General features: G+C 38.0%; 1 protein-coding gene across 4 annotated transcripts in view; it reads right to left on the bottom strand.

Annotated features, from left to right (window-relative positions):
- Positions 1 to 23277, bottom strand: part of ANKRD26 (ankyrin repeat domain containing 26) — a 58613-nt gene that overhangs the window by 20337 nt on the left and 14999 nt on the right. For 2 of the 4 annotated variants that reach the window (XM_084299044.1, XM_084299045.1), the window contains exons 10-26: positions 21936 to 22954; positions 21090 to 21234; positions 20022 to 20083; positions 18732 to 18843; positions 17112 to 17140; positions 16937 to 17003; positions 16802 to 16846; positions 14409 to 14494; positions 11393 to 12388; positions 10326 to 10561; positions 9341 to 9496; positions 7723 to 7756; positions 7343 to 7481; positions 5957 to 6170; positions 5508 to 5691; positions 3800 to 3946; positions 1609 to 2565 (exon numbers count right to left, since the gene is read on the bottom strand). In XM_084299044.1, coding sequence (XP_084155170.1) covers positions 1609 to 2565; positions 3800 to 3946; positions 5508 to 5691; positions 5957 to 6170; positions 7343 to 7481; positions 7723 to 7756; positions 9341 to 9496; positions 10326 to 10561; positions 11393 to 12388; positions 14409 to 14494; positions 16802 to 16846; positions 16937 to 17003; positions 17112 to 17140; positions 18732 to 18843; positions 20022 to 20083; positions 21090 to 21234; positions 21936 to 22954 — 4628 coding nt within the window. The remainder of the gene's footprint in view (positions 1 to 1608; positions 2566 to 3799; positions 3947 to 5507; positions 5692 to 5956; positions 6171 to 7342; positions 7482 to 7722; positions 7757 to 9340; positions 9497 to 10325; positions 10562 to 11392; positions 12389 to 14408; positions 14495 to 16801; positions 16847 to 16936; positions 17004 to 17111; positions 17141 to 18731; positions 18844 to 20021; positions 20084 to 21089; positions 21235 to 21935; positions 22955 to 23277) is intronic. The other 2 variants (XM_084299046.1, XM_084299047.1) reach the window with 1 other exon arrangement.

The raw sequence follows: 23277 nt of genomic DNA, 5'->3' as shown, positions 1-23277 counted from the left end.
AAACTATGAGACACTCTTTATGAGAGTTTCTGTTTCTAAATAATAATAATAAAAAAAGGCTTAAGTCATATTCTTCTTGGAACAACACAAGCACACACTGTAGTCATGTATTCATTTTCTAAAAAACACAAATCTGTTTTGATGTAAGAGCTAAAGATATTGCACTTATAATCAAAGGTGGGACTTTGTCTTAGGTCTCTCCTTGTGCTATTCCTCCACTATGCAAATATAATTAAACTCTTTTGAAGCTTTAAGTACATGTTAAATCACATCATCTTACAGTCTTCTTACTGAATTCATTTTGGATTAACATTATATATCTATTAAATTTGTAAGGTAGTAGGAAAAATATGAAGCAATTTACAGGTTAAGTTGACTGACAACACTGCTGCACTACTCTCCCCATATCCCACCTTTCAAAGTAAACAAAAATTAAGGTGGTTATCAGACACATTCAAGTACTTAACTCACTCAAAGATTCTGAGTTTGTTACGAAGAAGGAAAAGTAATTTTAGATCACCATTCAAATCATTAAAGGACATGAACCTCACAGCAGAGAGTCTAAATACAGAACGTGATTATTTCCTGTTTTCTAGACAGGAAAGATTAAACAAAATGGTTAAGGCAACTTTTTAATCATTATTCTACCTGGAATTGAGAGTACTCTACCTATTACAATAACATACATAACTACACATTTTCCCATCCCAGCTTTTTCAGCTGTCTAGCTATTCCTTGCTTCTACCTCCATCGTAATTTTCAGTTCCATCCATTTTATTGACAAAAGTCATCTACAATTGGGAGCAACACTTGTTTCATGCATATTTGAGACATACAAAGTTATGCTAGCACTCTGCAAAGCAGCACATTTCATACTCATGCATTATATCAATTTGCAGAAAGTTTAACTGATTTCCTAATTAGCCTTTCTTCTGTGTGGCTAAGTAGCCTTTCACAGAGGCACAAAGAAATGAAGTATTTAAATATGGCTATACAACAAAAAAAATAGAGAAGACTAAACTTAGGTCAGTGTTCAAAATCAAATTATTGAGGAACTGACACGTACTTTAGAACTCCCAAAACACATACAAAAATTAACACCTGGAAAATACTAATGGTCTTCAATTTTATCGCATCTTACAGAGAAGCATCTTTATTTCTTCTGTAGTAATATACTATAAACACTTCCCCCCTTCTTTCCCCCCCAATCACTTCACTTACCTGCATCTTCATTTCTCAACCCTTGCATATTGGATGGTTCTTCTTTATGTGTTTGTGTGTGTGTCATAAGTGCATTAGGTATATCAAACCACCCCTCTACACGGCACAAAAAGGACTAAGGAAAAGGGATGAAAAAAGTTCTAAGGAAGAACTTCCTCCTTCATCAAACCCCACATTTGGATACCTTTTTCTGTTTTCTCTGATGAGATCTTGGCATTGACATCCGATTTGCCAAAATCTTTCACAGTTCCAGGAGAAACACAACAAACCAGAAAAGAATCAGCATGATTTGGTCCTATGCATATAACGTAAGCATGATTTGTTTCAGAAATATAAAACAATTTCAAGAAATAATAAATTTTAAATTGTTCTGAATGTATAATTTACCTCTCTTTCTACTTTGTCAGCCTCATATTTGAAGACTTGTTCTCTTAAATCTGTACACTTGGTTTTTAATTCCTTGTTTCTCTCTTCCATCAGGTAAACTTGCTTTTCAGTATCAGCTCTGAGTTTGTTGAAAATATCATTAAATCTGTCCTGGACATCATTCACAACTTTTTCTTTGATGATCCCCTTGTTCTGCATATCTTCCAACTGCTGACGGAGTAAAAGATTTTCACTTTGGAGCTGGGCCAATCGCTCCTGCATGGATTCCTGCTTTATCATAAACTTGCTTACTTGATCTTTCTCAAGTTGCCGAGCATGATCACTTTCCTTTGCCTGACACTGGGCTTGACTTAATTCCTTTTGTGTCATTTCTAAAAGTAGTGTTTTTTCTCTAAGTGTTTGTTTCAGCTGGTGAAGCTCATTTTCTAGAGTATTAGCTTTGCTTTCAGCTTTACTCAGCTGCTGAGACAAGCTGTTGTTGGTTTCTCGCACATCAGAGAGGTCATGGTGGAGCTTGTCTTGCAACCGAAGCCATTCATCACGTTCTCTCTGAAATGTTCGTTCGACATCACTTTTTGATGTCTGATGACGTTCAAGATCTTGAACAGCAGCATTCAGGCGAGAACGAAATGATTCAATCTCTGTCTCCAGTCTGTCTTTGCTTTCTTTAGTCTGCTCAAGTTTGGAAGTTAGCACTGCGGATTCTGTCTTCAGTAAATTCAGCTGTCCATTGTACTGAAATACTGTTTGTGTTAAGGCTTCCTCATTCAGTTTAAGTTCCTTTTTAAGATCTTCATTCTTTTCTTTCAAAGTTTCGTTTTCCTCTAAATATTTTCCTTCATCCTCCTGGTGCCTAAGTTTTACTTGGTCAAGTTCTAGTCTTAGCATAGCAATCTCATCTTGCAGTAACTGATTTTTGTACAACAGGTCCTTTTCCCTTTCATTAGTGTCAGATTCCTGAGCGACAGGGAAAATGAATAAATAGCCAGTCGGGAAATTAATCTGCAAAATACACTTTCAAACTATGTTTTAGCATTTGTAATACTGAAGCATGACTGCTAAGATGAGAGAGAAGTTTCAGGTGATACATAAGCTACTGTACAATGCATGTGTACAAGTGCATGCACTGGAATTTTACCAAACCCTTAAAAGCTGTATGAACATCCCAAACATATGCCTTCCACCCCCCGGCCTTGAAGCAGCAACTCAATAATAATTTATATTTGGGATATTTTAAATACAATTTTTTCAAGTGTCAATGTTTTCTTGTAACCACATACCTTTGAGTTATAAATCTAGTAGAAACAGAGATATAAAAAGGTTATTTTCCTTTTCTAACATGAAGCTGAATTGCAACAACTATAAATGCTACCTCTCCTCTTGTATCTGCCCTCAAATGACTCAAGGCCTAGCTTTTTTTCTTTATTACTGAAAGCAAACTATACGACTCCAGCAATCATCCCTTAAATGCAGTACTCTTACGTGTTTTCTGCTCATAACATACATAAATTATTTCCACATTAATGTAAAAATCCCATGTTCTTTGAAAAGTACAACAAAGAACAAATAATTACTTGAAGCACTGGATGTCCTTAGCAAATTCAGTAAACCCTTGGCAGGTTTGAGGTTATTTTTCCTCCTCCCCCCCTCCCCCCCCAGTAGAGCTTTGCTTTTTCTCTCCTCCAATTATTTGATCTCCTAGAGAAATTTCATTCATTCTTCATATTCTTTTATAAAATTTTAGAATGTGAAGGTGGAAGAAGGCATACTTCAAAGTAAACAGATTTGATGATGGTATAACTAATCCAAAAGCCAAGCAATAGGATTGCAAACAGCGTTAAAAAACTTCTTTCCTGGTCAGCCTTGAGGTAACTGTGTGTCTGATTGCTAGCAACATTAAAAATTATGTTAAAAATTATGTTAAAAAATAACATCTATAAAATGAAAAATAGCAGATAGCTTAAGAAATTGGATAAACAGTGTAGTATTTTATATTGGCTATTTCCACATACAATTCAGGGAAATTCATGGAACTGATGCTGCTTTCCCAAACTTTTGAAGACATCATTAACATAGTTGGGTTATATTGACAACTGTAGATAATCCAGCAAAAAGCACAAAAAGTTACTTAAGATTTATAATAATTTTAGAATGAGAGCAGTGAAATTTAATTAGAAACAGAACTGCTTACCTCTGAATTTTTTCCTATGGTTATTCTTGTCTCTTCTTCTAGTTCCTTCTGTCTCCACAGGTGGCTGTTCAAAATTCCTTCTTGTAGGGCTCTGGCACTCTTTTCCTGAGAGAGCTGTCTCTGTGTTTCATCACGCTCTTCTTCAACCTACAGTAATATAATTGAACTTCTGAATCTTGAGCAAAATCAGAGCTATCAATATCTTCCCAGTTCATTCTTCTTTGTATTTCATTCACTTTTGCTTCCTCAAGAGTTACAATATTCCAACTTGCTAAACTAGATTTAATATTGTTTCCAAAATATCTCCTTTGAATGGCAACTTTTTTGTTTTGTTTTGTTTTTGTTTTTGTTTTGTGCTGGTTTCAGTTTCTGTGGCAGGGGACAAACACATACTCTGACATAATGTGGGTTGCGTAGATCTGGCTTCTTGCCTGTTTATGTTCCTGGCTGTTTATTCTATGCAAGAGAAAGTATTCCTAATGTTACAAATCTGACAACTTACGTGAACCCAAAAGCAGAATCCAGGTGTTAGCCAGCTGACTACATATTTAGGAAGATGCAACTGCCCTTTAGGGCAGACCGTACAGAATTTTAGTAAGCTGCTTCATCTTGTCCTAGACAAACAGCACAGATTGATGGCAAGCATCCCAAAGGCTAACCCTACTAGAGCAAATGATTTAGACTGCTCTGAATTTAAATGTATTATAATTATTACTAAGCACAGACTTACAGATCCATTTTCAGTATTTGAAAACAAGCATGTTTAGATTTCTGAATGAATAAAAAAAAATGTATGAACAGCACATGTCCAAGTTTAGCTTGCACAATCAGCATTATAAAAGTTTTATACTTAATGAATCACTCTCTATACCAAAAATAAATAAATAAATGTAAGAAAGCTATTATTCTTGGTAACATATTCCATACAGAGCTTAAGCAGAAACCCAAGTCAAATTACTAACACAATATACGTACTCACTTAAAACAGGAATGGACATTCATATGCTTAAAGTCAAAGATACGAGAACACCCATTCATCAGTTTTAGCACTAACATGAAGAGCAACATAAACTGAATAAATAACATTTCTAAAAGCACATCATTTCCATTGACTGTACCCTACTGCAATGTCCTAAGCAGAAACTGTGTAGAACCATGGCAGATATACTTAAAAGTATGCAAAGACCAGTGAAAAGATCCACAAAACCATTCGTAAGAATGTCATCATCTCAATCACAGGAAATAAAGTACTAAAGCTGTAATAAAAATACAGGCGAGAGAGGTTTACCTGGATTTAGTCCCCTGACTGTGGGCAACAGAAGTAGTGTACAGAATCTCAGGTAAATGCTACCATTTGGGCCTGAATTTAAATCCCTGTTACTATACCTGCCCTGCAAGAATATTATTATTTTTTTTTCAGAAGGAAAATAAATTTTAAGAAAAAAAATACAATGTTTTGTGTTAATTAGGAAAAATAACTCCAAGTGAGGCTTTGCCTGAAATATGAATAAAACCTTGATTCTGAAAAAGGAGAAAATGAATCTTGCCTGTAAACCTGCCTGTGAACCAACAGTTTTCTACCGTCCTCAAAATGTGGCGATATAGTTATTTAATGCCTCTTCCATTAACCTCTTTTTCTGAACATACTAGAATGCAATGTCAATTAAAACAAACAGAAAAGAGATGTTTACCTTAGTATTTAATATACCTGTTTTAAGAGCTTTCTCAATGTTATTATCTCTGTTTGTAAATTCCCTGAGTGCAACTCAAGTTGTTGTTTCTTCTCCATCTCTTTACAGTATTGATCCTCTTTCCTTCTTAGCTGTTCTCTTGTTTTCTCATACAGCATTTCAACTCTGAGCCTCTTTTCTTCTTCTTGTTTCAAAGAAAATCTGTGATTTAACAGAGATTATCTGAGGAACTAACTGCTGATATAAAAAGTAAATATGCCATGTTAAGAACTTTCAGAGGCAACTTAAACCGTAAAAATGTCACATCTTTTCAAATACAGTTTTAGACTTTTAAAAGAATTGTAATTTTATTCCATTAGTGGTGGAAGACATCTTGTGCATCAGCTGTACAAACACACAAATAAACTATTACGCAACGTGAATACTGACGAGATAACACCCATGATCAGAATGAAGGATTACATACTTAAGGCTTTGGATATCACTTTTCCATTCCACTTCTTGGTGAGCCAATATGGATTTCAAATCTTGAGTCTCTTCTGCTATTAATTGTGACTCTTCTTTTTCACTTTCCAATTTCCTGACTTCTCTACTAAGAGCTGCATACCGACTTTTTTCGCGTTCTATTATCTGTTCATATTGAAGAAGTATGTTCTGAATTTTCAGCAGAATAACAGAACCTATTTGGAGATAGAAAATAGACAAAATTGCACATACACACAAATACTTTCCAATGTATAACCTATTTAATACTTAGCTGTATTGAGTTTAGGTGGCAAGGCTTTGGTAGCGGGAAATCTCTGTGAAAAGGACAGGGGCTGCCTATGCCAGACACAGATGAAGCAGACCCACCACAGGACACAGCTCAGCCCATCAGCCAAGCTTGTGGCACCTCCAGGAAAACGTATTTTGGAAAGGGCAAAAAACACCACACAGGCAGAGGAGGAGAAGGGAAAAAAAAAGCATGAGTAAGAGCAAACATCAAGGTCTGATGAAGGTTAGGGAGGAGGTGCCCCGGATGCTTATGCAGATTCCCCTACAATCTGTGGAGAGCACCATAATGGAGCAGGCATTTCCCTGCAACCCCTGAAGAGGACCATGCTGGAGTGTGTATCCACACTGCAGCCCATGGAGGGCCCCACATTTCCTAAAGAACGTGTAGTCAATGAAGAGCCCGCACTGGAACAGATCTTCATGACAAGAAATGCAGCACATGCAGAGCCCATCCTGGAGCAGGTTTATCCTGAAGCACCACAGCCTGTGGAAGGTCCCATGCTTGAGCAGGGAAAGGTGTGAAGAGGAAGGAGAGGCACTGCTTTGCACAGACTGCAAACCCACCATCCTACCCGCACTGCTCAGGTGGTGGGACTGAAGTGAAGTTAAGCCTGAGTGAGGAAGTTAAGCCTGGGTGTGAGGAAGGTGTTGTTTTAATAGTTTTTTTTTATTATTATTATTATTCGGTCTTTCTCACCACTCAAATCTGTTCTAAATAGCAAACAAATTAATTTTCCCCAAGTGGAGTGTTTTGCCCATGACAGTAATTGGTAAGGGATGTCCCTGTCTTTATCTCACTCATTGATTTTTTTCATCCTATTTTCCCCCACTGTCCTGTTGACTAGACTAGAGACATAAGTAAGATGCATTTGCTGATGATACAGATAGACATAAAAGATAAGGTGAGATGAATTCCACACTCAGTGCTGAAGAAGTTCATACTTCTCTAGGGTGTGGGCAGGAGTTGTCTCTCATCGCAAACTTCAGATCAAAATAGAAAACTGAAAAATTAGGTATACAAAGAGATCATGTTTTAAAAGAGGAACTTGTAACAGAAAACAGTGATTTGAAAACTTACCTGCATGATCCACACTAAGCTGTTCTAACAGCAACATAGCTTCTTTGTAGGTTGGAGTTGGTGATTCAGCATCTTCTGTAGTTGTGTCAGATGACTGTGTTAAATCAAGGTTATCCATAACATCCATTTGTACGCTGACCTAAAAAAGATATATAAAAGATACAATATTTTCTGCATACAACAACACATTATTATAGATCATTACAGATGCAAGAACAATTCATTCTCTCATTTGCAGCCCATAGATTTGGCTCAAATAGTGTGAAGTTGCATACTAGCAGAAATTTGTGCATCTGGTGGACCACTACATAAAGGCTGTTCCTATCTAACTGATTAAAAACCGATACAGAATAATTATCAAGAAACTAATTTTACATTACCTTGTTCTTTTCACTCCCTGTTTTTGCTGCAGGTCTGGAAAACAGAAATACATTTCATTACTGGAATGCTTATTCTGCATCACAAGCAATATCTGAAGTTGCTCTGAAAACTATTTCATAAGTGAATTAAACTAAAATTTAATATAAGAATTTTGAACATCTAGTTGAAGACCGATAAAAAAAGTCTTAAGTGTACAGGAAAGCTATCTTTCCCACAAGATACTAAGAATAATATCACAGAACAACCCAGTTTGAAAGGGACCTCAAAAGATCATCAGGTCCAACCTCTAATGCTACTGCCTGTGAGCTCTGGTAGGTTAAGCCCAGCTAGCCACTAAGCACTCACTAGCTGCTTGCTCACTCCCCCTGTGGGGGAGAGAATCAGAAAACCAAAAGCAAGAAAAACTCATGGGAAGAAATAGAAACAGGGATAACTAAATGAAAAGAAGAAAAAAAAAAAAAAAAAAAAAAGATGCAAAACACTCACTACCACCCAACAGCAAACCAGTGCCCAGACAGTCTCTGAGCAAGACTACACCCTAGTTTTTAGTGGTGAGCACGATGAAGCTACATGGTATGGAATATCCCTTTGGTCATTCTAGGTCAGCTGCCCTGGCTGTGTCCTTTCCCAGCCTCTAGCCCATACCCAACCTACTTGCTGTGATGGCAAAGTCAGAAACAGAGAATGCACTAGCACTGTGAAACCACTGCTCAGGAGCAGCTAAACCACTGATTTGTTATCAATACTGTTTTAGTCATGTATCTAAAAAACACAGCACTGTGTGGGCTGCCAGGAAGAAAACTAACTCCATCCCACCCAGACTCAGGACATCTAGGCATGATGGTGTCACTCTCAGTTTGAGGACTGCTCGTTCAGTCAAACTTATTTAGTCATTACAATTATTTTTGTACAAAAGACGTCCTGAGTTCACTACTTTCCACTTGAGGTAGTTTCAGGCCAGCAAAACATCAACTTTTTTTTTTTTTTTTAAACAAAAGTTCATTAATGAGGGAAAACTGCTCTTCAGCAAGAACTATGTGCCTGCAACCTGTACTGATAAGCTCTGTGCAGTTTCTCCTTGATGCTTCATGCATCTGAGACAGCTTGATGGCATGCCAAATACACTGAATTATTTCTAGAAAAACTGTTATTCACACTCTACAGCACAGTGGATTATAGAGATACTAGAGCAACATCCAAAGCTTATACAGCTGTCTTTGTGCTGTACTACAAAGGAGGTAATATTTCTCTTTTTGGGCAGGCAAAGAAAAGAAAAAAAAAGAGAAACCTGTAGTGTACAAGCAACTTTGCCTTTTATTAGTCTCCCATCTCCCTTAAAAAATGTATTAAAAAAATGTACGTTTGTGCACATGTGTAAATATAAATGCGTGCACACATTCAGGTAGTTCAGAATTTGTGCTCATTTTCCCCTATCATTAGCTTGACTAATATGTTCAAAGCATTCTAAGTAAGTGATTTTGAACATAAAAGGCATTAGATTAAATTGTCACATGAAAGAAGAATCATTGTATGCATTCTATATACAAAACTTATTTTTAGCTTTCAGGTCAATTTTTATAACAAAATTTTATTTATAATATTCCTTATATTCAGTACCTTTCTTCATCTTGAGATGTTTCACTGAAAGTGCTATCATCCAGTACTTGAAAATGATTTCCACTGGAGGAACTCATCCTCTGATTAGCCTTCTGCTTTGAAGACTGTCTTTTACTCTCATTTTTCTTTACATCTTTTGCTTTCAGGAAAGATTTACTACATTAAACAGAAAGAAAAAAAAAAAAAAAAAAACAACTCACCAAGTATCTTACATAAAATATGAAGCATATGCTCCAGAAACAAGTCCTGAAACAACCAAGACTAAACACATCTGCGACAAACCACAAGCTTGATTCCCAAGATTCTAGAATACACTCAATTATTAAAACATTTTCCTCTAGAACTGAGGAAGAATGGTAGAATCTGAGGAAAATTCAGGTAAGGTAGAACATCCCTATCCCCATCAGAAGAAGTACACAGAGCAGAGATTCCCCTCAGAGGAACAGTAAAAAATGCTTGAGGTTACGTAAAAGCATCTGCAACTTCTTCAAACTTTTTAGATAAGTTTGGTAATACTATCTTTCCCTTTTTCCTGACAGAGGCAATCTAAGCTTAATGAAAAGGAAAACAGCTGCATGAGGATCACTAAAGTCTCCTAGAAAAGGGAGAAAGCAAATAAGTCCCTACTTTTCTGTGTGGCTATTTCCTAAGACAATAACTCTTTCTTCCAGTCTTATGGCCCTGGTTTTGAAAACATGCTTAGCCTCAATATTGACAATTAAATTCACAAGATCTCTCTCTCACCCCCCACTGCAATAAATCCGAACTTCTGTTATGAACTTAGCTCTTCCTGAAAATATTATTTTTCTTAAATGCTTGAGACGCAATGGACTAATCAGTGTGGCTTTCAGCACTGAGGAAACTACTTCAACTACTATAAGATTAAAACAAAACAAAACAAAACAAAACAAAACAAAAAAAAAACTCCTAAAGCTACTTAATATTACAAATAAGAATTAGAGAGATTTTTTTTTAATCTCTTTACCTTTTTATTGGCATTTCATTTACATTTGAAGTCTCCTCAGATGAAAAATCCTTTTTGTGCTTTTCTTCTATTATTTTATCATCCTCAGTTTTCAAACATTCATTCTTCCTGAGATTAAGCTTTTGTTTCATTTGCTGATTTGCATTGCCTGCTGGTGCATTTAATTTATCAAGATCTTCTTGTTTCTCCACTGCCTGCATTTTGAAACATCTCTGCTTCCTTTTTTCCTTCTCAACCTATGAAAAGAAAGATCAGCTTCATATATTTCTATTTTTCTACAGGAGAGAAATACCATATCCATGATCAAGTAATTCAAGCTTTACTTCTGAAATCAAATAAAATAAGACCATTTCAATTTATATAGGGAAATACTTTCATAAAAATAACACTACAAAGTATACAGTCAATGAAAGTACGCTGAATCCACCTGTGATTTAAAGCATAACAAAAACATAGCCTTTAGAAAGAAAACAATGATTTATCTTAAAACATGAACAACAGAAAAGAAAGCATTACTGGAGGACGAGAAATTGGAAGGACTACACACAGTTAGTTGTAAATACACAGAGAATACAAGTGGAAGTATGCTCGGCTACCTCCTTAATGGGGGGGAGCAAGGGGAATCTCAAACCCACAAGCAGAAATGGTTTCACAGCAAACAGGAATTTTAGTGAAGGGCAATGAAGGCACGCCATGCACAATTCACAGCAAAAGAATAGATTAGCCAAGACCCTGTTCAGAAGCTATTTTCATTCTTTGATTGAGAATCAGCACTGGTATAGCTGTGTGCGTTTCTTTTTACGGCAATGAAGTGATAACCACTTACACTGGAACTGACTGTCACCTATTGTTAAACTGAAACAATAATACATTCTATTTTCTCAAAACCTAATCAAGTAATGCGGAGGACAACTCTCCACTGCTCTCTGTATTCATAAGTAATGAAACATTAAAACAAAGAAACAAATTGCACAAAGCACCTTCCATTGATGATGAATAGCTAATGTGAACAGGACCATTGAAACGCGGAAAGGCTAAAGAATAAGGAGTAGCAGGTGAACTTCTACCTCTTTTTGTAGCTGTACCTTCTCTTTCTCCAAAGACAGGAATACCATTTGCAGCATTCCTACCTTACTCTTAAATCTTTCCACATCTTGTTCTAGTTCTTCATCCAGATTCCTTTCCAGAGTGCCACAAGGTTGCTGAGTATTTGCAAAAATACGTTCAATTTCTGCTTCTCCTATTTTATTGTTTTTGATAAGGTAGTCTCTGGAAATATTGTCACTAAGACAGCAGTCTCTTCCCAATTTCTGTTCTGCTACAAAAAATGCATTTTCATCATCTGTAGAAGCAGGTCTTAAATTAGGACATATATTAGAAATGTCATCCAAAATATTTGTTTTTAAACAGTGTCTCAGGGAGTATTCAGGATTTCCCTCTGCATTTCTACCACTTCCATACTTGTTCTCTTCCATTTCCGTAGTAGGCACTTTATTTTCCTCTTCTTTTGTTAGAGGCACTTTTGTATTATCTGCATCATTAGTGCAAACTCTTTCATTTGTACTCCAGGTATCTTCCATGTTTGCATTTAAGTTATTTCGATCAGGAAGAACACCAAGCCTTGGAATTACAATTTCCATTTTGGGTTCTTTTAGGTCTGCATTAAGTTTAGTATCTCCAAATTCACTTTTACTTTCTAACTTGTTGTTTGATTCTGTCATGCCAGATGAAGCAACGTGAAAACTATTCAGTTCTTCATTAAAGTTGTCTTCTGACATTTCTTCCACAAAGAAAGTAGTTTTCACAGGTTCACAAACTTCACCAAACAGCTGCTTCAGCTCTGCTGTAATGTTTTTAAAGTTTGTTTTCAATTCCCTTTTCTCATTTTCAACCCACATTCTTTCATACCTTTCTTCCCAAGGTATTGGGCTTAACTGCTTGTCAGCACTGTGGGAATCCTCATTTTCTGCTAGGGCTTCCTGATGCGAAATTTCTGCTTTGTCAGCCTGATTTTCATGTGCTGTTTTTTCTATCAAGTTGGTAGTTTCTAAAATATATTTTTCCTTGAGTAAGCAGGTACAGACAGAAAGATTACCAAAAGAAAGGAAGTTACAGTTAATCCACGTAATTTGTGCTGCAAGCTTATCCATCATACAACAGAAATAAAGATACTGAATCGCTTTTATTTTCTTCAATTTTTCCTTTTTTTTTTTTTTTCCTTTAAAATAAAAGGACTTACTTTAGAAATACTTTTTCTTCAATTAGATTTCTCTGGACCTAAGGATTGCTTTTACCTTTTAGCCTGCCTGCTCTCTACAATTGGTGTCACTAAGTAGCTTATTTTTTTCATATTTGATTACTTTACTTAAAAACAAACAAACAAACAAAAAAACATAACACAATAAACAAATAAAACACAATTGCCTGAATTTTCCCACCCTCCTTCCTTCATCACTTTCTACTGTTTGGCGTTTTACAATTTCCTGCCAGCTGAGCTAATATAGTGCAAGTGACCATAAAAAGCTTATTATCCACCATAGGGAGAACTGGCTACGTTACAACAATTCCCCGCCCCAATCAGAAATGTTAAATTCCATTCCAAGCTCTGAAGAAAAATATTTATTAGGAAAGCCTGTCCATTCCTTCCCTCAACCCCAAAACAGGAACCCAAACTTCTATCAAACCTGTACAATGCCTCAACCCCTCCACCGGCTCCTCTCTCCAGTATCCTCAGATCCCTGACCCCACCCACACTTTGTTCCTCAACATTTCTGACTGCTCATATGCATCACGCTCCCCTCAATAAGTTCCCTCCCTGTGTGGCTCCTCAGCTTGTGCTCTCTTCTAACTAGGGCCTGCAGCCTTGGTGTCCAAGCTTCTCACTCCTTCTATTTATTATAGACAGGCCCTTTTCTCCCTTTTAACTCTGCAGAAATTCCTCCTGTTATAATGGGGAGCAGCATCTCAACCAGCCACCACCAGTCTTGGCCACTCCATTTCCAAGCTCTGTTCTCTTTGCTCAACTTTTGCCACCTTCCAAATGCCTTGAGCTCGGTGCTCTGCTGTGGGAGTATCGTCATGGGGGTCTACAAGCCCCATGCTTGGTGATAACATCGGACTCGTGAGGATGAAGTCATGAGGAATGTAAAGAAGTGAGAAGGAACAAAGAAGTGGTGATTCACAGGATGCCTTGCTGTCTCAAACTGCTTGTTCTCCAGCTGTTAAGATATGGAAGTTGCTAAATGTTCGCTGTTGCTGGGCAAAGTTGTGAACCAACGAACAGCGAGTGGGAAAGTACCACTTGTAGAGCTAATGGTATAAGGAGGGAGCCTGTCCTCAATAAAGTTGTTGAAGTTATTGATCCTTAAACATACCCTGGTGCTTGTGTGGTTATTATGCCACACTCTGCCTGTTGAAATTATGACCCTCTTTCAGGGTGCCTGGGTGCAGTGTGAAAATTACTTGCTCCACTGTCCCTTGAATGTTACAGCAGATTCCAGACACTGGAATCTTACCGGAGACCCCTACGCAGCCCTGTCCTGTATGCCTAATATAAAAAGAATGCCTGTTAATATACCCCTCTAAAAGGCCCTCCAAAAAGACTTTTCAAACACTTATTGACTTGATAAACCAAGGGACATCTTGTATGAGCAAAGAAAGCATCTGGCAGATCATCTCACCAGATTTTTGCTTGACCTTTCTCTTACAAAGAGGAATATCTGTCATGTTTTGTCCAACAGGTTAGGAGATGATAGAAAAATCTTTCTCCCCCCTTGAATATGCATTTTGCATAGGAAAAATGAACACATTTGTCTGCACTGTTCCTCAGCACCACACACTCAAAGAAAAACAGTGGTCAATGTTTAAGCAAATCAGCTGGAAACAAATCAGGATAATCAATGTCAAACACCCATCATAATGGTAAACATTTTACACAAACATAAGATTGTATCCAACTTTACTTCAGATAATACAGCCTTCAAGTACAGGACGCTTTCTTCAGCACCATTAACTAACTGGTAAGCTTTCTTTTACTTTAACATATAATACAGAATGTAATTCAAGATACTTGGTTTCACATACCTGCCTCCCATAGCTTTCAATGGTATCCTTGATCGCTTCTTTTTCACCTGATGATGACACGTGAAAAGTAGAGTCTGAGCACTCACCTACAGTGAAAACATCACATTTTTATATCCAACATGGCTTAATACAAATTATTTATAGCTAGAGCACATCCAGAATCATTGTATTTATGAGGAAAACCTTAACACAAACTAACATATCCCCTCAAATGCATGATTTACGATTTAGAGAAAATACTGCAACGCAGATTTAAGACATATCTTTGTGAACTTCTGTTTTTTTCCAGGGCACTTTTTTTTTTAATGTATAAGGAAAATTTGCTGAAAATTAATATAAGTGGTCACAAACACACCTTTAAGAAACAGGAATGGTTTATGTATATATAAATTTATATACGTGGCACACTCTGTGCCATACAGTAACTAGCTACATTCCTCCAGCTATTTTCATTTCGCTTTGTGCAGAAATGAACATGAACAAAATCTCATGCTCGAAGTCTTCAGGGTCCCAGGTTTACTCTGTACAAGAAAGAAAGATGCCTCTAGACATGGATCTAGACTGAGCATTTCAGTAATCATAATGCTTTGTTGAAATAAATCCAAACACAAAAGTTAGAGAGAAATTTTCACATATACTTCTTAATACCTTATCTTCAGGATAACACATGGGAGAAAAAAGACATATGAATAAAGACACACAGGAAGAACTGCTGACATGAAATGAACTATGAAAAGACTGCCTTTCCGTTCTGTGTTTGCAATGTTATACTGTTCCATTATGGGGCTACCAGTGAGTGAGCCAATTAGGGACTGTTGCCAAACTGCTTTCCATCATTTATCAGCAGTCCTGGCTATCAGGAGAGGCCTTTGTCCACTGGCAGCTAGGAAATGAGATGCCTATCTACAAGAAGGCCTGAAAGGAGGATGTGGGAGACTACAGGCCTGTCAGCCTGACATCAGAGCTGGGAAAACTTATGGAGGAGATTATCCTGAGAGCCATCACGTAGCACTTACAGGACAACCAGGTGATCAGGCCCAGTCAGCATGGGTGTATCAAAGGCAGGTCCTGCTTGACAAATCTAACCTCCTCCTAGGAGGAGGTGACATGCTCAGCAGACTCGGGAAAGGCTCTGGATCCGGTCTACCTAAACCTCAGTAAGGCTTTTGACACCATTTCCCACAGCATTCTCCTGAAGAAGCTGGCTGCTTAAGGCTTGGACAGATGTACAATTCATTGGATTAAAAACTGGCTGGATGACCAGGTCCAAAGAGTTCTGGTGAATGGAGTTAAATCCAGTTGGAGGCCGGTTGCTAGTGGAGTCCCCCAGGGCTCAGTACTGGGGACAGTTCTCTTCAAAACCTTTACCAATGATCTGGACAAGAGGATCATGTGCACCCTGAGTAAGTTTGCAGATGACACCAAGTTAGGTGTGAGTGTTAATCTGCTTGAGGATAAGAGGGCACTGCATAGCGACCTGCATAGGCTGGCCTTATGGGTGGAGGCCAACTGTATGAAGTTCAACAAGGTTAAGTGCCAGGTCCTACCTCGGGGCACAACAACTTCATGCAATGCTACAGGCTGGGGGAAGAGTGGCTGGAAAGCTGCCCAGCAAAAAGGAACCTGGGGGTATTGGTCAACAGCTGGCTGAATATGAGCCAGGAGTATGTTTAAGCAGCCAAGAAAGCCAACAGCATCCTGGCTTGTATCAGAAATAGTGTGGCCAGCAGGACTAGGGAAGTGATTGTCCCTCTGGACTCGGATCTGGTGAGGTCACACCTTGAGTACTGGTTCAGTTTTGGGCCCCTCACTACAAGAAGGACATCAAGGTGCTGGAGCACGTCCAAAGGACAACAAAACTAATGAAGTGTCTAGAGAATAAGTCCTATGAGCAGCTGAGGGTGCCGGGGTTGTATAACTTGGAGAAAAGGCTCAGGGGAAACCTCAGTATACTTTATAATTACCTAAAAGGAGGCTGTAATGAGGTAGGGATCAGACTCTTCTCCCAAGCACCAAGGGAAAAGAATAGGGGAAATGGCCTGAAGTTACACCAGGGGAGGTTTAGGCTGGATATTAGGAGAAATTTCTTTAATGAAAGGGTTGTTAGGCATTGGAATAAGCTGCCCAGAGAAGTGATTGAATTACCATCTCTGGAGATCTTCAGGAGTGTGTAGATTTAGAACTTACTAGTAGTATGTTTTAGTGGTGGACTTTAGCACTAAGTGAAATGTTGTTTTAGATCTTAGAGGTCTTTTCCAACCTGAATGGTTCCATGGATTTCACTTAATTGTGTATTACAGACAAAACCAAAACTCTTAATTTATTACTGAGAAAGAATTTGAAGTACAATGTGTCTGCCCACAAAAGAACACAACAAAAAGACTTATGAATACCTTCAATATCCTCTGCATCTCCTAAGCTAAATTCCTCCAATAGATCTGCAAAACAAATCAGATACTTAATTAAATATGCCTATCCAGAAAGATTATGAAGCTAAACCTAGAATAACAACATGATGTCATCTTTACCTGATTTCCGCCTTCCTCTTCTAGGAGATGTTTCATTCATTTCTAAAACTGACGCAGAAATCTTCAGCTATGAAAGACACAGTCCAGTGAACAAAAAAACACACCGCAAATTCAAAGTAACTACGTATTTTTTTAATGAACAGGACAAGTAGTCTGAAACAAAAGAACTGTTTACCTGCAAATTGCTGGGTTTCTCTGAAAAGCCTGGAGGTGAAAAAAGAAGTATTATTTTCTTTAATTGAAGGTATCTTTTACTCCATGCAATATCAGTTAGTTACAAGCATTATTTCATTGAGAGTACAATACCTAACATTCAATTACCTTATCATACAGCATTTGTATTAGCATACAAGAAATGCATAACACATTCTTTCCTACATGCACCTTGGAAGAAAAATAATCAAAAAAGTCACACAGCTAGAACGATTCATGTGAAGCAGTATGGTCATGCTTGTTAATTGAAGATCAAAATATTTTGTCCTTTTAGGAAGAAGCTGTATTCTACTTTCTAAAAGGACTATGTCAAAAGCCAAAGCTTATTACTGCTGTAATAATGATTATAAAACAATTCAACAGTACTAAGCATTTGATTATCCAACAAGTGTTTAACGTTGAGCTATTTTCCCTGTGATAGCACAGGGAGATTAAGGGCACAGAACAGAAAACTCATATAGGTGTCACTCATCAAGGTAAAATCAAGCTGGTTCTCAACAGATCATTTTGTTTTAGCTTGCAAGGAAGCAAATGAAACAAATGTTATTTGGCTGTAACGGTTGCAATGTTTATAGCATTGCTCCAAATATAATTTTCAAATAATTTTTGTCCAACATTAACATTAAAGTGCTTCCAAACTCATACAATCTGTGGCCATTAATTTCTTGAATTCTCTGCTTTAGTCATCTTACAGTTTGAGTCCTCTCATGAAATAAATATATGAAATGTTACAAAGAATGGCTCCCCAGAAGAATTCTCATATTAAAAAAAATAATTAGAATAGTATTTGATTTCAGCAAACTTGGTGGTCCAGTAATATGGAAATACCTTAGAAAGATTACCATAATCACCTCTTAACCCCTTTTCATATTGATTTCAAATTTAACCTAGCAGAATCGTACAACTCTGACTTTCATGACAACTAATCAAGCTCATTTAAAGCTCTCATCTTGTAAAGTTCTGCTTCCAGCCTACTAAACTAAAATTGGCCTCTACAGCTAATTTATTACACCCATACTACAAGCTGGATTGACAAGTCTTTTTTTAAAGGAGAAAATCCTCAGAAAAGAATTTTACCCCAACAGCAAAACTTTTCTGTTCTACACTCAAGATGGTCAAAAGGCAAATTTCACAAGCTACAGGAAGAAATCGTGAGGAACAGAACCTGAACTTTTCATCACATTTTAGCTCCTAGACAAAGCACAACATAAACCTATCATAAATTAAGCTACAAAAAAAATGTGCTTGTCCAGGTGATATTTCTTCTGCTGCGTTATTATCCAAGAACGTCTAAGTGTTCTGACAGATCAGTCCCAAACTACACACACTTTTATTACTGTAAGCAACAACCTGAAACCAAAATATACATGTCCAAAGAACACACATAATGCACACAAGGAATTCCTTTACTAATCAAACAGGCCATCAAGTGCTGCATTAACTGGTGTTAATTAACAAGTACCAAGCACTTCCTCATTGCTATGGCACGTAGCCACAGCATAACAGCACTCCTAAGGAAGACACTGGTAAAAGTTCACTTCAGTCTACAAATGCTTACAAACACAATCCACCAGAAAGTTACCATTGTTGCGCTCCACTGAAACACTCTGCAAGCATGCTCCATGTTCATCTGCAGCTGGGAGCAACACACCAGGCGACACTTTTCTCAGACTGTCAGAATCTGTCTGTATAATCTAGAACACATGCAAGACAATTGGTACAAACTTTTTTCCCCCCACTTATTTCCATGAAAAAAGCTGCCACTCAGACAATGTGCATAACATGATATCAAGTGTATCAAAAGGTTTTTGTAATTGAAGTCTTGTAAAGGACACATCAATGCATAGCACACAATGGAAAAGTCACAGCAGTAGTGTGTATTTTCAGATCTTTGGCTAAACAAACCCACTTATAACTCATCTAAACCATCCTGTAACACTGATAATCCTTAAACAGAATGGCCACAAAAGAGAATTAACATTGGAAATCAAGATGTGAATTGCAAATGAGTAACTGCAGCTCTGTGGCGATCCAACATTTGTACCAAACTTGTGCCTGACATTCAAGTTGGAGCTTATGTTTCTGGAGCATGTATCCTGCAGTGGTGAGTGAGTTCACCACTATGCTGCAAAAATGAAGCAAAAATTTGGGTTGAATAAAGACTAACAAGGCAAAGTTAACAGAGATTAACATTATCTTAAAAACGTTAGTCTAATATTTTTTAAGGAAGGAGGTGGGGAGGAATTCATTTTTCCTCACGAGAAAAGCCAGAGGGGGTTAGCTACAGACTCTGCTCTTTTGTCTAGCCGATTACCACAGACAGAAGGGACACATACAGCCAGCTCATTTGGTATCTATTGAAAATTACTTTCTAAAAAGGATGAAGTATACCTAAAAAGATAAGGGTTCCCTACAGAAAAATCTAGGTGTCTAGGTTGCAGACAGTAGGGGCAACCGTTTAACACTGACTGGGGCAGCAGAATAGAGATGTATGGTAAACAAACAAACAAACAAACAAACAAAACAAAACAAAACAACAACAACAGAACAAATACAATCTTCACACCACCAGCCCTTTTGAGAAGCTCACAAGATTTTAAGTAGCAGAAAACTTCACTTTCTCGATATTGTACTAGACATCAAACTCAATGGCCAGCTACTAGAATGCCCACATCATTAGCTTGATCTACCTTTGTCCTGATTCTAACTAGAAAGCCTAGAGCACGAGCATTTCAAGGACCTCTAGTTACAAACATACAGCTGAAGCGACAAGAAGTAAACAAGCCTCATCAATGGCAGCGACAAATTCAAACACGAGCTCTGGATATGACCTTCCCCCCACTGGGACCACCACATCTTTCACAGAAAGTACCTCAGAATCCCAGGGAGATTCAGCTTCCTCCTCTTGCTCTGCTCCTAGAACCGGCAAGGCACCTACAGAGGGTGGACAAAGAGAGATGCTGTGACATTTATTGCACTCCGCTTTTCCCCATCAGTCAAACCCTGCATATGAATGAGTAACTGTTCTTCTGCAGAGGAGAAAATAAGAAATGAGTTATATTCAATGGTATCTTCATACACAGTCACATCACAGTGTTCTCTTTACTCCTCGTATTTCCTTTCAAGCAGAAGATGCTTAAGCATGACAGCTGACAAAGCTACAAACTATGCCTCGCACATATTTGGGAAATGTTCAGGAACTGCAGGATGCAGAGCTTGGGTCTTCTCTCTTACCTACAGGTCCGGAGTTTCACATTTAGGCACACCACCTTCAGAGCATTAGCTTCTGCCAGGTCCTCTGTGTAGAACCTGATCAGCAGTTACACATGCTCTGAAAACATCTACTGCATCAAGTTATGCTCAGGAGACAGACAATGGAACCATTGTCTTCTCCTCCTGCTCCAAAACCCTGAGGTGAGCACTCTGTATAAGCTGGTAATGCTCTCAAGCACACAAAGGATTGGCACTGGGAGACCTCCTACATTTTTAAAACTGAACAAGGTGAAGCACTGTAGCAGAACAATTTTCTCACAGCTTGACTCAAAAGTCTTTCCCAGGCTTTAGCCAAGAGCAATCACAGCTTTTCAACATGGTAGTACAGGCCAGAAAGGGAAGTAACTATTGTCACACCCAAGACACACCAGTTTCTCTCTACTTGTCTTATTCAGACCACTTCAGGGAGAATACAGCAACAAAAGCAAGAACAGCACTTGCTTCCTATAGAATTAATTTGGAATCCAACACCATGTTTTGTGCTCTGTAAGAATGAATGAAAAGGATAACAAGCTGCTGCCTTCCTCTGCCACTGCCCACTAGAAATCACAGCCAACAAGAGAATTTATCACCTCTGAAAGTCGATCACCAAATCACCATTTCAGTTCATTTACGGCACGTTAATACTTAGAGAGGAACAACTGGGATCAATATTTAATTAACTCACTTTTCTCAGCAGCTGTGTCTTCTGAAGCATTATGGTCTTGATGGGTATTACTATGAACAGAATTTTTCACACCCTCAATAGCTGCAGTTTGTAGCTCTCCACAAGCATCTTCCTTCTCCTCTTCTTCCCACTTAAGTAACTCTTCCTAAAAGAGACAGACCAAAACAGCTGGAAAGAACAGAAACAAGCATCTTCTTCAACATCCACTGACAACTTGGAAAATGTTTTTCTTGTGTAAGACAAAAGTAAAGCAAAGCTCAAAAGTCTCCAAAAGGCCTTCAGGTTTCTAGTGGGAATGTGCATGATTAAACAGCAATGCCTCGTGTCATAAACTTCATCTCTAGTTCTGAAAAGCCTCTGAAAAGCACTTCCTCATGTCAGTCCAACCCCAGCTTTATTTAAATCCTATTATTCAGGAACACATTCCTTCTTTCCCCCGGCTTGCTCCCCAGAAAATGACTAGCTTCCTACTCTCAATTTCATTGTTTTGTTTTCTTAGTTGCAGTCAACATGCTGTGAACTTTACTAAATGGCAGTAACACTTCACAAACAACATCTGTTCTCAGTTATATAACAGAGAAATTTCACGAATTTCAGATAAATGAAGTTTCTTGTCTTTCTCCTTCAAGATCATTGTAATCACACAAAAAATATTGAAAATAATGTCTGGCATTATTCTTATACCTAAGAAATTAGTTTGGCTAGAAGTAACACTTTTTAGTATCAAAAGATGATCACTGAAATACAGATATATGCAGTAAGTATCTGTAGGAATACAGCTTACTGTTTCTTACCTGTACTACCCTTAAAAATACACTTGTGATTCAATCATCCCCGTATACTTACCTTTGTGCTTGAGGAGAACACTGCCCTTGTGTTTTCTTCACATCTATTTAAGTGCATGTTTTCACTTTCTTGTTTCAGTGCTTCACAGACTTTCTTATCTACTTCTTCATACTCTTCTTCAGCATCTTCCTCACCCACATATTCAAAAATATCTGATTTTGGTCTTTGACTTTCAAGTCTTGTGTTTTCTGCTGCTGACTGAGAACCATTAATACTTTTAAAGCCATCACCAAAAGCTGACTTTTTCTCCATAAGACCACAACTGTCGGAGAGAGGCTGGGGGATCTCTTTTTTCCAGTCTGTTGTTTCTGAGTCTACAGAAGAGAAGTTACCCTTTTGGTGTAACTTCTCCTGAATCACGCTTTTTTTGTTCAAAGTTTCTTGTCTAGTTTGTAAATTATTTACATTTTGTAGGACAGCTTGTTTTGGTGTGGATTCATAAGATAATTCATTGTTCATTACCTTTGGAGATATCACTGTTATATTTTCTTGCAACCTTTCATAACACCCAGCTATAAAAGATACAGGAGCATCAACAGATCCCTCCATCTTTTCATCAAGTTCTTTACGTATTTTCTGATCATCACCAAAAACATTTCCAGTCCCACACTGAGTTTCCCCTTCATACTTAACATTTCTAAAGCACCCCAATTCCTGATTAACTTTTCCTTTAGGTTCTATTTCACGCCCCTGCTCCTCCTCCATTATGCTGTTAGACTGAGTTTCTTCATCTTCCAGATCTTCCTCCTCCTTTTCATCTTGAATAAGATCTCCCTCTTCTTCCTCTTCATACTCTTCATCATCATCTCCATCGTCATTTTCATCTTCTTCCTCCTCTTCTTCCTCCTCTTCTTCTTCCTCGTCCAATTCCTCTTCTTCCAGGTTGCTTGCATCTGAAACATCTTGGTTCAACAGTTCACCACACTTTCCTTTGTTCAGATTTGCATCCGATGGGGTTCTATGTTTGAGGTTTTTCTTCTGTGACTTAGGACTTTCAATTCTAGAACCATCACCATCATCTTAAAGCATGAGAAAAGGAAAAAGGCATATGAACCAAATGAGTTACAAAAATAGCAACAGGCCTATTACCTGCTTAAAGCATAGAAGAGGAGTCATCTGGGAATGTCTGGAAAAGGAGCCAGGTAAGGGATTGTCCTGGGTCTGGCTGGGATGTTAACTTTCCCTGCAGCAGCCCATAGGCTACGTGCGTTGAGGCCCTGCTTCAAGGACGTGGTCAAGCATCGCTCATTTGTGGGAAGTAGAGAGTAATTTATTTCCTGTGCACTTCCACAAACCCTTTGCTTGTTGTTTGTCCCCCCTTGCCCCTTCTTTCCCTTTCCGT

Source organism: Netta rufina, assembly GCF_964035555.1.
Source record: "Netta rufina genome assembly, chromosome: 1".
NCBI classification, from domain to species: Eukaryota; Metazoa; Chordata; class Aves; order Anseriformes; family Anatidae; genus Netta; species Netta rufina.
This window is presented reverse-complemented; position numbering and strand designations above follow the sequence as displayed.